Source organism: Balearica regulorum, chromosome 13 (assembly GCF_011004875.1).
Source record: "Balearica regulorum gibbericeps isolate bBalReg1 chromosome 13, bBalReg1.pri, whole genome shotgun sequence".
In the NCBI taxonomy this organism is placed as follows: Eukaryota; Metazoa; Chordata; class Aves; order Gruiformes; family Gruidae; genus Balearica; species Balearica regulorum.
In genome coordinates, this window is record NC_046196.1 from 2,658,936 (window position 1) to 2,670,968 (window position 12,033).

The 12,033-nt window shown below is 47.4% G+C and overlaps 1 protein-coding gene across 2 annotated transcripts in view; it reads left to right on the forward strand.

The window, feature by feature from the left end:
* Positions 1–11,242, forward strand: part of KLHDC4 (kelch domain containing 4) — a 28,238-nt gene extending 16,996 nt beyond the window's left edge. For both annotated transcript variants that reach the window (XM_075765325.1, XM_075765327.1), the window contains 5 exons: positions 5,322–5,403; positions 7,133–7,341; positions 8,703–9,105; positions 10,241–10,357; positions 10,668–11,242. In XM_075765325.1, the coding sequence (XP_075621440.1) occupies positions 5,322–5,403; positions 7,133–7,341; positions 8,703–9,105; positions 10,241–10,357; positions 10,668–10,843 (987 nt within the window). In that variant the 3' untranslated portion in view covers positions 10,844–11,242. The remainder of the gene's footprint in view (positions 1–5,321; positions 5,404–7,132; positions 7,342–8,702; positions 9,106–10,240; positions 10,358–10,667) is intronic.
* Positions 11,243–12,033: the final 791 nt, after the last annotated feature.

Below are 12,033 nucleotides of genomic sequence, written 5' to 3' on the forward strand. Positions count from 1 at the left end.
GTCATGGCTACTGAAAGCATCTGGGTTTCAAGTGCACACCAGGCCCCACAGAAATATAAAAGTTGATGCATGTTTGCAGTTGGTTCGATTCCACTTTACAAGGGTGGGCTCTGTCACAATTCTGTGGGTTCTTCTGAGCTAATAAAAATGAAGTAGAAGTGATGGGAGAATGCAAAGCTGCCCTCGGCCTTTATGCAGGGTGTTGAGCAAGGGTGAGAGCTGGGTGTAGTTCCACTCCAGCTTGGAGAACAGCTTTTAGATGAAAACGACCACTCCTGTTGTGAGTCTGTTTCCTTTGTAATGTAGAGAGCTAAGTCTGCTTCTCTCTGATGTGCCATTCCTCACAGAGACTCTGCTTGTGTGTTCTGTAGCACAACTTTCAGGCAGGAATGGTGCAATCGAGCTACAAACTGACCAAAGCACTGGACAGAATTTTCTCTGCAGCTTTCTTGAGATGCAAAGGCAGCAAACATGTAGCATGCTCCTGAAAATTTAATTCAGCAAGATTTAGCTCCTCTAGGAGAAACACAACTTCATTAATGTGTGGCTATTTAACTCTCGTTGTGTCTGTTTATAGCCGATGGTGGAGCTGAGTCTCTCTGGGTTCACTTTGAAGTGAAGAAAGTGTGTTTGGCTTGTGTACTCCCCCACCAGAGTCATTGGCTGGGGTACTCTTGGGAGAAATAAGAGGTAGATGGTAGAGGAAGCAATACTTAATTGGAGCTGGGCAGGCACAGGAGAAGACCTATTCCTTGTCTCCAATTAGAGAAGCAGATGCTACATTCAGGAGTGCTATGAGGACATTTTTGCATACGAAACCAGGCAAGTGTCCAAGCAAAGTGCCATTCACCAAGTCACGTAGAGTCTTCTCTTCTAATATGGGGCAGGTCTGAGTTGTACATGTGCTGTAAAAAAGGTGCACATTTGTGTGGAGGCCTCCTGAGGCCAGAGCTGCTACCAGGCATGTATATGGTGTGAATTGGTTTGGAGGGAAGAGGAGTGGAAATCAGAATAGCTCCTCTGTTTTAGTACCGGCATGGTACGGCTGTCACACTGCTGGAGGAGAGTTGTGATGCGGCAAGGCTGCTTCTCTGCGATGAGCAGTTCTGATGCATTATATCCTGTGGTCCCCTTAGCCCTTGTAAATCTGCTTTGAAGTATTGTACCAAAATAGCTGTGCGGTGTGGATAATGCACGCTGCCTTGGGCAAAAAGAGATGTGAGCCCAGGAGATTCATGGCGATAGGTGGAATTGTAGGCATCTTTGTACCCAGCTGGCTGTTGGGGCTCTATAAAGCCTGAGCAACACTATCGGCTTGCAGCCAGGGACGTTCCCCGGTTGGGAGATCAATGTGCCTGTCCTCGGCCTGGTCAGCAGGCGTTGTGAGCCGGGAAGGCAGAAGCAGAGAGATTTGGTCCCTGCATTGATTTGCTGGACTTGCATGCAGAACTGAGTGCGGATGGTCAGTTTTCAGTAATATCTGTCAGTCCGGGCCATGTTGCTGAATTCCCTTCATATGACCTGAATAAGAAAGTCTCTTAGTTGGGGAAAATGGAGGCAGAAATGGAGGCAGAAAAAATCAAGTGACTCCTCTTAACACACTCCAGAGTACCCATGCACTTGCGGGCAGAGCCAGGACAAGAACCTTGGTACCCAGACATGCCTTTGTCTGTGCCAGCCACTAGATTTTGCTGACCAAGTGGTAAACAACCAGGATGCAAATGGTTAAAAAGGAGCTTTAGAACCCTGAGTGCAACTAACTTGAGATGTTGGCGCACGAATTGTCAAGAGCATGCCTGATATTTTAAAATGCACAATTCTTAACACAGTGGTGTCCCTGTTGTGTTCATCTGTTTCATCTTCAGCCTAGAAATGATAAAGGCAACTTCTACAATCCCTTACAGAAGGAAATGTTGTGGATGTTGTCAGCTCTGCCTAACATGAACCTCAAAATCTCACAAGGAGCTCAGACTTGCTCTCCTGCTGATCTTAAAGATGTCCTCACCCGTTTCTCATGCTGGGGATGGGGCTTGCTGCCGCAAGCTGCATTTTTGGCTGTATAAAGCAATGAGACCTCTCTATTGCTAGGCAACGTGAGCGCACTGTGCCTGACTGGCACAGCGAATGCAGCCGGGAGGTGTTGGAGGCTAACGCTGCTCTACCTTGCAGGTGCAAGCGGCCTACAAGCCACGGGAGGGCTGGCGTTAACGTGTGCAAGGCTTTCGGATGCCAAAGACGACTAGCGTGTGGTGTTTTTTTGGGGGGTTTGGGGTGTTTTTTGGGTTTTTTTTTTTTTTTTTTTTAGTTGCAAGCTTTGCAAAGCTGAATTGGATTCTGCTGGGAGATTGCTTGTGGCAGGGCTGCAGCGTTTGCCTGAATTGCAAGGTCTGGTGGGACTGGTTCCGTCTGTAGTTCTGCCTGCTAAGGGCTTCTGCTAATTGGATGTTTTTTGCCACTGTTGATCTCTCTTTATCAGACGTGTTTAGCACATTATACATGGGGAATCCCAATTCCCCTTCTTCTCAAGAACAGCTCTCCGTGCCTCAGTTTCCTTGCTCTTCGAAGTGGGATAAACAGGCGTCTTGCTGTCTGTCAGTGGACCTACAGTTCTTGTAACTTCCTAATGTACCTGTGTGTGCAAACAATAGGCTGTGGATATCCAAACTAATTTTATGCTTGAAAGCAAACACCTGGAACTTCAAGGCAGTAAGGACAGTGAGGGGAACAGGAGCCTCTTGTGACTGAGTGATTTGGTCAGGGCAAGCAGGTGCAAGGGGATTGATCTCTGCTGTAGCGGTGTACAGCTTGCTGGTGAAGTGTCTGCTTTTGAGCCAGTGTGAGTTGGGGAAAACAGGCATCTCTTTAAGAACAAATAACTAACTCCCACTCCACCTCATTGGGGTTTTCTCAGCCCAAGAAGCTTTGTCATGTTGCACACGCAGCATGTTTACTACAGGGAGCCATGTGGTTTTCAGGAGAAAAATAATGCAGTTATTCTACGCAGCTTGTACAACGGTGAAGCCAACTGCTCTTTCAGTAGTTGCTATTTCCCCTCATTTTGTGCAGACAGTGCACATCTTACTATGCTTCTGCACACTTCGGCCTGTGCATCCCCTCCGTATACGAAAGTGCGCTCTGTCTAGCGTTTAAGAACAAACTGCAGCCTACCTGGGACTGAGGAGGAAATAAGCACCGTTTCCGTTACTGTTAGCAGACAGGCACTTTGCAGTCACTGGCGTGCGCTTCAGTGCTATAAGGTGTGAAGGCTCCTGCCTGTCTTTCCCTCCCCCTCCTCTGCCCATCCATCCCTGACAGCTCTTTGCTCCGGAGAGGCTTAGAGGGGTGTTTGATTAAGGTGAGGGACGGACTAAAAAGGCTGCTGTATCTCAGCTGTCCACAGCCTGCAGTGCGTTGGTGACTTTTGCTGCTCTAGACCTGCGTGACAGAGACAGCGAAGTGTGACGTTGCCAGAGGATGGCACTTGCTCGGCACAGTGACTCACAGCCCTTTGAACTTGAGTGCTACTGCTGTAGATGCCACAATGCATGCACTGCCGGGGCTGTGAATTAGTGTGCTTGATACTTAACAGCACCTTTCCTACAAGGCCTTTCTTTTCCTTCCTGCCCTGATGGCTCGCTCTCAAGGGTCTGTTCAAAGTGGGCAGCTCCCAGCCCCTCCAACCATGTCTCCAACACCAGAGCTCCTCTAACTATGCCTCAGAACCACTCACCAATGCAAAAACTTGTCTTGTTTTGCATGCGCTGGAGAACTGGTGGTGGCAGTCATCACTGTGTAACCTCTTATTCAGAAGATAGGACTTTCTGTCCCTTGTGTGCTCAATGTGCTGTTGCTTGAGGACAGTAGGTGGAATAGCGCAGTTCTTGACGTCATTGAAGTGGTTGCATAGAAGAGGATGTCTCCAGTGTAGACACCTTGTCTGGAAGAGTGTGTGTCTTTCAGCTCACTAATGGGCGTGCTCAGGTGCATGTGGAGAGCAGGAAGACACGTGAGCCACGGCCCCAAACTAACACATTTCCCAAGACAGCCCCACAGGCAGACCCTGGTCCTTAAGTGAACTGAAGTTTCTTTTTTGCTGCACTGCAAGCAGACTTCTCCCGTTTCCTCCGGCACTTCATTATCAGCCTTCCCCAGGGCTTTTCAGCATCATCCAAGTTACACTGTTGTTGTGCAATTCCTATCACACTTTCCTCTCTTCTGCCTTTCTAAGAATTGAATACCAAACTGGCCATGCAGTAACAACCCAGCATACCCTGCAGTAACAAAACCTGTCAAGCGCAAGGCACAGGGTTGGGTACAGATGTGTAGCAAGAACAGGATAGCACCCTGCTGTTGTCCTCTCACGTGCACCCAAGCTCTGCTCTTGTTACTAAGGACTGGACCTCACCCTCCCAGCTTCTGCTGGGATCCACTGCCTGCATCCTGGAAGCAGTTTACACAGCATAGCAATGCCATTGCCTCCAGGAGGAAGGGAATTAGAAGGAAGTAGGAGCTCTGCATGAAGGGATGGGTGGATAATGACATTATTAAAAGACCTCCTACAGTGGTGGTGCATAGTGCTGCTTCCAAATGCTGCATGTTGCTATGAGTACTGGAGTACAGGGGCTTGCAGTGAAAGGAGCAAGGGAAAATCACATTTAAAATGATGCATTTAATTGCCTCAACTGAGGCTTGATTCTGATCTTGCTGGTGTCTTGCTGTTGCCTTTAGTAGGAAGTATGGAAGTGGGGCTTCTGTTTCTGTTTAGGAGAAAAAACCCTCTTGTTCAAGGTTCTGTGGGGCCCCGAATGCTAAAAATGAGAGCTGCAGTCGGGCTGTGATGCAGAGAGCGAGCTGTCACCTCGGCTTCTCTTGTAGTGGGATCGCACTGAGGGTGTGGCAGGGACTGAAAGTCTGTGTGCTACTCACAGTTCTGTACTTAAACTTGGGCCTTGCAAATGATAACAGCACAGACTCTCTCAACATTCAAGGGCGGAATCCCAGAGGGCCTTGCAAGCCCTGTGGAAAGTTGTCGTGTGCCACTTTGGCGGAGTGGGTATCTGCTCTCTTTTACAGCTAGAGAAGCAGAGGCACAGATGTTAAATTAGTCCCTTGAGAGCACCTGATACTGTCTGTGGCAGAGTAAAAGGCAGTACCTTGGGTCTCCTGTTTCCTTGGTGCTGCCCTTCCTTCCATCCTTCCAGGATGGCACATACTGCCATTGTGGCGTGGGTGACTTTCTAGGCCTTCAAGAGTTGGACCTCCTGTGTTTTGAGGCACTGAAACTGTTTCACTGAGCATCCCTGTCTTTGCCTTCTCTGCAGAGAATTAAGAAAGATGTTGACAAAGGCACCCTGCATACAGATATGTTCCTGCTGAAGACCGAAGGTGCAGGCAAGGAGGAAGGTAAGCTACTCCTGCAGCTAGGAGGGCTGTGCTGGAAGTGATGCTGCAGGACTGTGAATGCAAATCTTCTCTCTTCCTTTGAATAACTGACCAAAAAACCCCAACCCTAGGACAAAATTTCCCTTTTAATGAAAAGCACTATGCCCTAGCGTTTGCTTTGGGGCTAAACACAGCAGATGAGTTGATTTAAATGTTTCTTCTTCTCAGGAGTAGCTAAGTGCATTTGTGTACTGTGACTCCAGCTTAAAAAGAAAGGGGCCAGCGTGAAAGAAACAGCAGTTTCAGGGGGATATTGGAGGAATTATGTTCTCTTTTTTTGTTTATGTGTGCTGGAGAAGGAAGATGGGCCATCACACGTGCAGGCAGAATTCCTCGCTGCTCCGCTCTGTGAAGGGAAATGGGAAGGAGATGCTTGTTGCTGGAGCAGACTGTATGCTGCACAGCAGTTCTGTTGCCTTCTCATACCATACTTTACTGCCTGAAAAGATCAGGCTCTGTCTGGTTTGCTGAACAAAGCTTTCTGGTTAACCAAAGGCTGTAAGGAGTCATGGTTCTCAGCTCCAGGTGACTTGGCTTCAGAGTTAAAGTAAATGGTAAATGTGAAACACAGGGGGATTGGAGCTGGTTGAGAAGTTCACAGAGCTCTGGAGGAAGGTTGGTGGATACTTTTTGTCAGAGAATCAATTCTAGCTCACAGCATGATGAGTGGAGTGGAGGGTCTCCAGGCTCCTTGCATAACTATGTGAGAAGCTCAGGCCTGCACAGGAGCTTCAGGAAAAACTGCAAGAAAAGATATTTTAGGAATTTTTTTGGTTTATGTGGTTTATGTGTGGGAGGGAATTAAAAGAGCATTTTGAAATTCCTGTTCTCTGGGACATTTTGATCACTGCTCTTCTGTTTCACAACAGAAAATCTTTGGGATTTCAGAATTTTCCACACTGGAAATTCATGTTTTGACAAACTCTGTTTCGTAGTGGTGGCTTACTTACAGACTCTTCAGAGAGAAGATCTCATGAGATTGCCTAGTGCAGGGATATTATCAGGAGTGGTTGGTTGATTGTTTTATCTGTGAATGTCCCCAGGAATAGGAATTCCATCACTTTCCTTCAGAAAGAGTGTATTTTGTCCTTGGCTCAGGGAACAGGACAATCTTCTCTGAGCTGAATTTCTAAAATGTAGAAATTGTGACTGATTTCCTTAAACCCGGCCATCTTAAAGTGGGATTTGGGAAGGAGGCTGGTCATAATATATTGTCTGGATTCCAGACCCTGCTTGAATTATGTCCTATTTATAGTTTATCTCGTTGAAGTTGTGGTTCCTTCGGAAACACAGTGCCTAGCCAGTGCATATGCTTCTCCCAGCCTACGTTTTAGGGATTTGCTCTAAACCCAAAGTAGAAGGGATTGGAGCAAAAGTGGAGGGTTTAGAGCACAAGCCTTCTCCTGCTGCTGAGCCACCTTTTAAAGAGCGGTCGGGTCTCCTTACAATTAACCGTACTTATTCTTGAGGTTAAGGCAGTGGTGCAAGCTGGCAGACAAGGTACTGTAGTAGAAGGGGCCTGTGGCGAGAATTGATGTAGGGTGGGCTCCATGGGATAACTGAGGTGCATTTTCTTGCTACAAAAAAGGTCGTTAAGTTACTTGCTGGAGTACTGAAGGGCCTTGGAAGGTATGAAAATGCTTAGGATTCTCCTTTGCTGATGCTTGTATTTGCTTTTATCCATTACCAGAAAAGTGGGCGTGGAGTCGGCTCAACCCGTCCGGAGTGAAACCCACTCCCAGGTCTGGCTTCTCCGTGGCAATTGGTCCCAATAACCGCTCCCTTCTGTTTGGAGGTGTGCACGATGAAGAAGAGGAAGAGAGCATTGAAGGAGACTTCTTCAACGATATTTATTTCTATGACATGGGGAAAAACCGCTGGTTTCCTGGACAGCTAAAGGTTTCGTTTTAAAAATAACACAGATATATTCAGTTCATTCTCCTTGATCATCTGAAACATGTCCTTTGGGCCTTTTTTGGCCTCATACAGCTTTCTCGCAGTGTGGAGCAGACCTCTATTTTTAATAACTCAGGGTACTCCAGAAGCTGAGCCACCAGGTTTGGCTGCTGTTTTGATCTGTGACCCACTGATTGTGAAGAGGGGGAGAGACTGTAGAAATGAAGCTGGGGATGTGCAACTCTAGCAGGTTTTTGCCACCAGATCAACTGAATTGTCTTAACTTTATGCTACCCCTCTCCTTCCCCGCCACATAGCTACTTGTGCTCTCCGTGCCCTGCTTCCATGATGCGATGCAAACTGTCACCCTTTTGGGGAGAGATGAAGCCTATGAGCCCTGATGGTTGGGCATAAAGCAAGAGTGGTTCAGGAGGCAATCCCCCTCCTCCAGGAGTCAGGCTGTATGTGCCCCGTTGTTGTGTAATGCAAAATGAAACAAAGCAGCACAAAAACTTAGTTATGGTGTTTTACTGGAGGCCAGCTCCGGGTCGGATGTGTAAGTCTGACATGAGATAGTTCAGTAAAAGCTACTGTGAAAAGATCTTGTGTGGCATTGGGATCAAAAACCCTCCCTCTTTTCCCCAGTGTTGCTGAGCTACTAGAAGAGATGAAATACTAACCTTGGCTCATAAAAACTTGAGAAATGTGGCCCTCAGCTTGGATTTTTGATTTTTTTTTGAACCACTCTCAAAGGGGAAGTGAGGTGCAAATAACCTGGTTGAACTTCCTTCTTTCCACCCCCACTCTTTCTGGCTCTTTTCTCAAAAAGGAGAAGTCAATCACATAATAATAGGTAAACATGCACTCAGCTGTTTGCTGCTGCCTGCCTAGCTGACTGTTTTCCAGCCCTTTCATACAGTACTTCGAAGACCTGAAGTGCTTCCTGGTAATGCACTGTAATTTAGCACCCAGCAATTGTTTTGATTTCACAAAATGGTGGGTTATTTTCTCTTGCTTCTGTCACAGACTAGTGGACTCTGTGTGCGTTTGCGTTCACCTGCAAGATTGAGAGCAAAAGAGCTGTTTTCTGTCTCTTCAGCACATGCTGCCATTAATAGAGGAAGCAACTCCACACCATGGGTTCTCTAGGAGTTTCATTGCTCCTTGTTTTATGGCTGGTAGAAGTTCATGTTGAGTGGGAGGTTTCACCTATCACTCAAGACTTACAATTCTACTGAAAAATAATTGAATTCTCCCTGCTGTCACCCAGCAGCTTCCATAGTATTTGTATTAACTGCTGTAGATGCTATTAGCTGCGCACAATTCACACGCAGTCTCCTTCTGTTCCTTGTTCCTGTTAACAGGGACCAAAATCAGAGAAGAGGAAGCGAAGACGTGGCAGACAAGCTGAGGCAGAAGGTGCTGAAGATGAGGAGATGGAGAAGCAACATCCCCAAGGCCCAGTAGAGATAGTCAAAGAAGTGGTGGCAGAAGATGGGACTGTCATGACAATCAAGCAGGTGATCTCTGGACCTGCAGAAGAGAAGGAGACGTCTGAATCGGAGGAGGAGGGGGAAGATGGAGCTTTGGGCCAGCAAGTGGAGCCATGCCCACGTTCGAATGCCATGTTGGCAGTGAAGCACGGGGTTCTCTATGTGTATGGGGGAATGTTTGAGGTGGGTGATCGCCAGTTCACCCTCAGTGACCTCTACAGCATCGACCTGCATAAGATGGAAGAATGGAAGGTGCTAGTGGAGATGGATCCAAGTAAGTTCTGATGGTGGGATTGATCTCTCTGCCTTTAGTGTAGCAACACTACACTAGGGGAAAAAATCCCACAACTGTGGAGCTTCCTCAAGGGGTGGTGATGAGCCTTTGAGTAGTGTTTTTTCCTGGACAGGAAAAAACTTGGGAGTATGTGATATGGCAGTCGTATAGTCACCATCACTGCAGAAACCTGTGTGGTCCAGAGCTTTGTGATCACTGTAGAGAGCGAGCTCCGGTCTGTCTGCTTTGAAAACCAAGCCATGTAAACAGAGCATCTTTGTTCAGTGGTGGCAAGTTCTGGCCTGGGAAGTCCTGCTGTGCCATGCTTGTCCATTCGCAGAGGACAGGGATATATGCTCTTGCCTGTCCTTACCTTCTCAGGGCAGTGAGGGTCTTGGGTGCTGCAAAGCATGTGGGCTTTAGCTAGGGTCTCTCTGTACCTTAAATGTGCAGTGTGTTTGCTGCATGCTCTGAATACCCTGCTGGGCTGTTCCCAAGCTGGGAAGGCTAGCTCAGGGGATGAGGCAAGCACAGAAGTCAGTTCCCTGAATTCCTGGCTACATGGTCCTTACATGAGTGTGTTCAGTGGTGTTGCAGAAAGCATCACCTGAGAGACCTCAGTGAAGATGGATTTGATGGATTTTCTGCTCGTTATTGAATGAAACTGTGGGTCTATCTGAGAGCAGCATATGTGTTATGGTAGTGGGTAAGTGATTCAGCCCAGGTCACAGGCTAGGCACTGTAGAGAGACATGAAAAGAGGGTGCCCCTGCTGTGGGAGCTCACAGTCTGCGTGTGATAGGAAGGGCAGAAAAGAAGGACCCTTGCTTGTGATCACGGAACTGTGAAGTGCTAGGGAGGAGAGCTGACTCTTGTCAGCATCTACACTAACCAGCTTTTCTTCCACAGCTGTTCTGTGCTGTTCACTCCTTCCTGACTCTATTTCATCTCTTCCCACTGCTCCCCATCAGATCCAGGCCCTGAACAGTGGGTGGATCTGTGAGGGCAATGAGTACAGCAGGGCTCTTCAGCAGCACATCTGTCTGACCTTGCCTTGGCATCCTCCAGAACAGTTCTGGGTGTAGGAGTGGGAAACAGCTTGTTATTTATTTCTTGTATTTTCTTTCTCATCGAAGAAGCACAAGAATGGCTGGAGGAATCAGAGTCGGATGAAGAGGATGATGGTGTGGAAGGTGCAGAGGGAGGGGAAGAGGAAGAGGAGAGCTCTGAAGAGGAGAGTGAAGATGAGGAAGGTAATGATTAAGATGAATGTTATCTTCATGCTAATATAAAGCAGGTTTTAGTACACTACCTGCTGGTTCTGCTGCCAGCCTGGAAGGCCTCATTGGCATCTGGGTGAGTTTTCCAGCTAAAGCAAAGTTTTCATAATACACTGCTCTCGGTAGAGGAGAAATTTCGTTGGCAACTGATAGGTATTTAGGTATTACATTTAAATGTGTTAGCTGTAAGAGTAGTCGTGGCCAGGCTGACACATGGAAGAGCAGATTGCCTTCATTAGCTGTTTTTGACCTCTCTTTCTGTCTTCCTCCCATTGTGTACTAGGAGAGGAGCAGCACCCATCTGTTCAGCCTGATGAGAAGCACGCAGACTATCTGGCCAGGACAGAGCAGTATTGGATTAAACTAGCCCGCAGCAACATGGGCCCGGATGCCAAGGAGAAGAAGGTGGTAAAAGTGGCACATGCCATGGCAAAGACTTTCTATGAAGATTCAGTCTAGATGTTGTTGAGGCTGTTCCATGAGTGAAGAAACATGCTGGGAGCAGTGGTTAGCTCCGCTGTACTCAGCCTGCGGTGCCAGGCAGTCCGTGTGTCCAGAAGGCGTCCTGGCACTCCAGCTTTTGCCTACTCTATGGGTGCCTACTTGGTTAATGCTCTGGATATGCTGTTATTCCCCTGGAGGTTGTGGGAGGGTCTTGAGGAACAAGATTGCTGTCCAAGCACTTGTTCTGCTGAGGCTGGTGTATACATTAGTGTCATATTTTTGTTCAAAAGTTGTTTTGAGTCTGTCAAGACAAACTGCACATCACAATGGTTCACTGGTCCCAAATTCCCTACCCTGACGGGGGGCCAGAACATGTCTCCAAGGGTTTCTACAATAAACTTAATGGTTACATCATCTTAGTTTTCTCAGTGAATCCCATCCTAGCTTTTCTACTTTTTCTCCTCCTGTGGAAGAAGGATTGTTGTTCCCACTGTGAAATACTCAGTTAGTGGTCGTAAGGTGCACCAGCGGCCCTGAGATGTGGCTGCTCTGCCTGGAGAAACCTGAGAGTCCTTTCATACTATATCCATATGAGAGCCATGTAACAGTAAGTAGTAACAGTAGGAAGTAGTAACAGTAGAAATCTCCTTTTCAATGTTAGCTGTAGCAGGTTTTGCCTTTCCTTGTTCAGTTTCTCACATGTTGACCAAGAAAGCAGTTGTCCTACAAGTGAACTGTTTATGACCAGTGAAATGTCCTGCCTTGAGACCTGATGGCATGTTGAGAACAGGAGGGAGTGGGCTGACACTCTCAAAGGATTTTTTCCCCCCACTGCTTCCTGACTCAGCCCCTCTCCTCGAGACATCGCTTTCTTTCCAGCAGAGCAGTGCTGTGGTCCATAGGGACAACAGATGGGATACAAGTGTGTCTGCTGCAGCAAACAAGTGGTGACTTGACTTGACACCAGAACATACTGGCTGTCCTCGTGCAGAGAAATCCAGGGTGCTGTGGGTATTGTTTTGGCAGGGGCATCACTGGGGAACCAGCTCTCAGGAGAGTGGTGCTAGGTTCTGCAAGGCTAATTAGCATGTAATAATGATTAAATAGAGTAGGCTGCCAATGTGATTTAATTGTCAAGATAGAAACATGTTTGATAGGGAGGTACCTTCCATGTAAAATAACAGGCGAGAGGTGAAAACAAACCA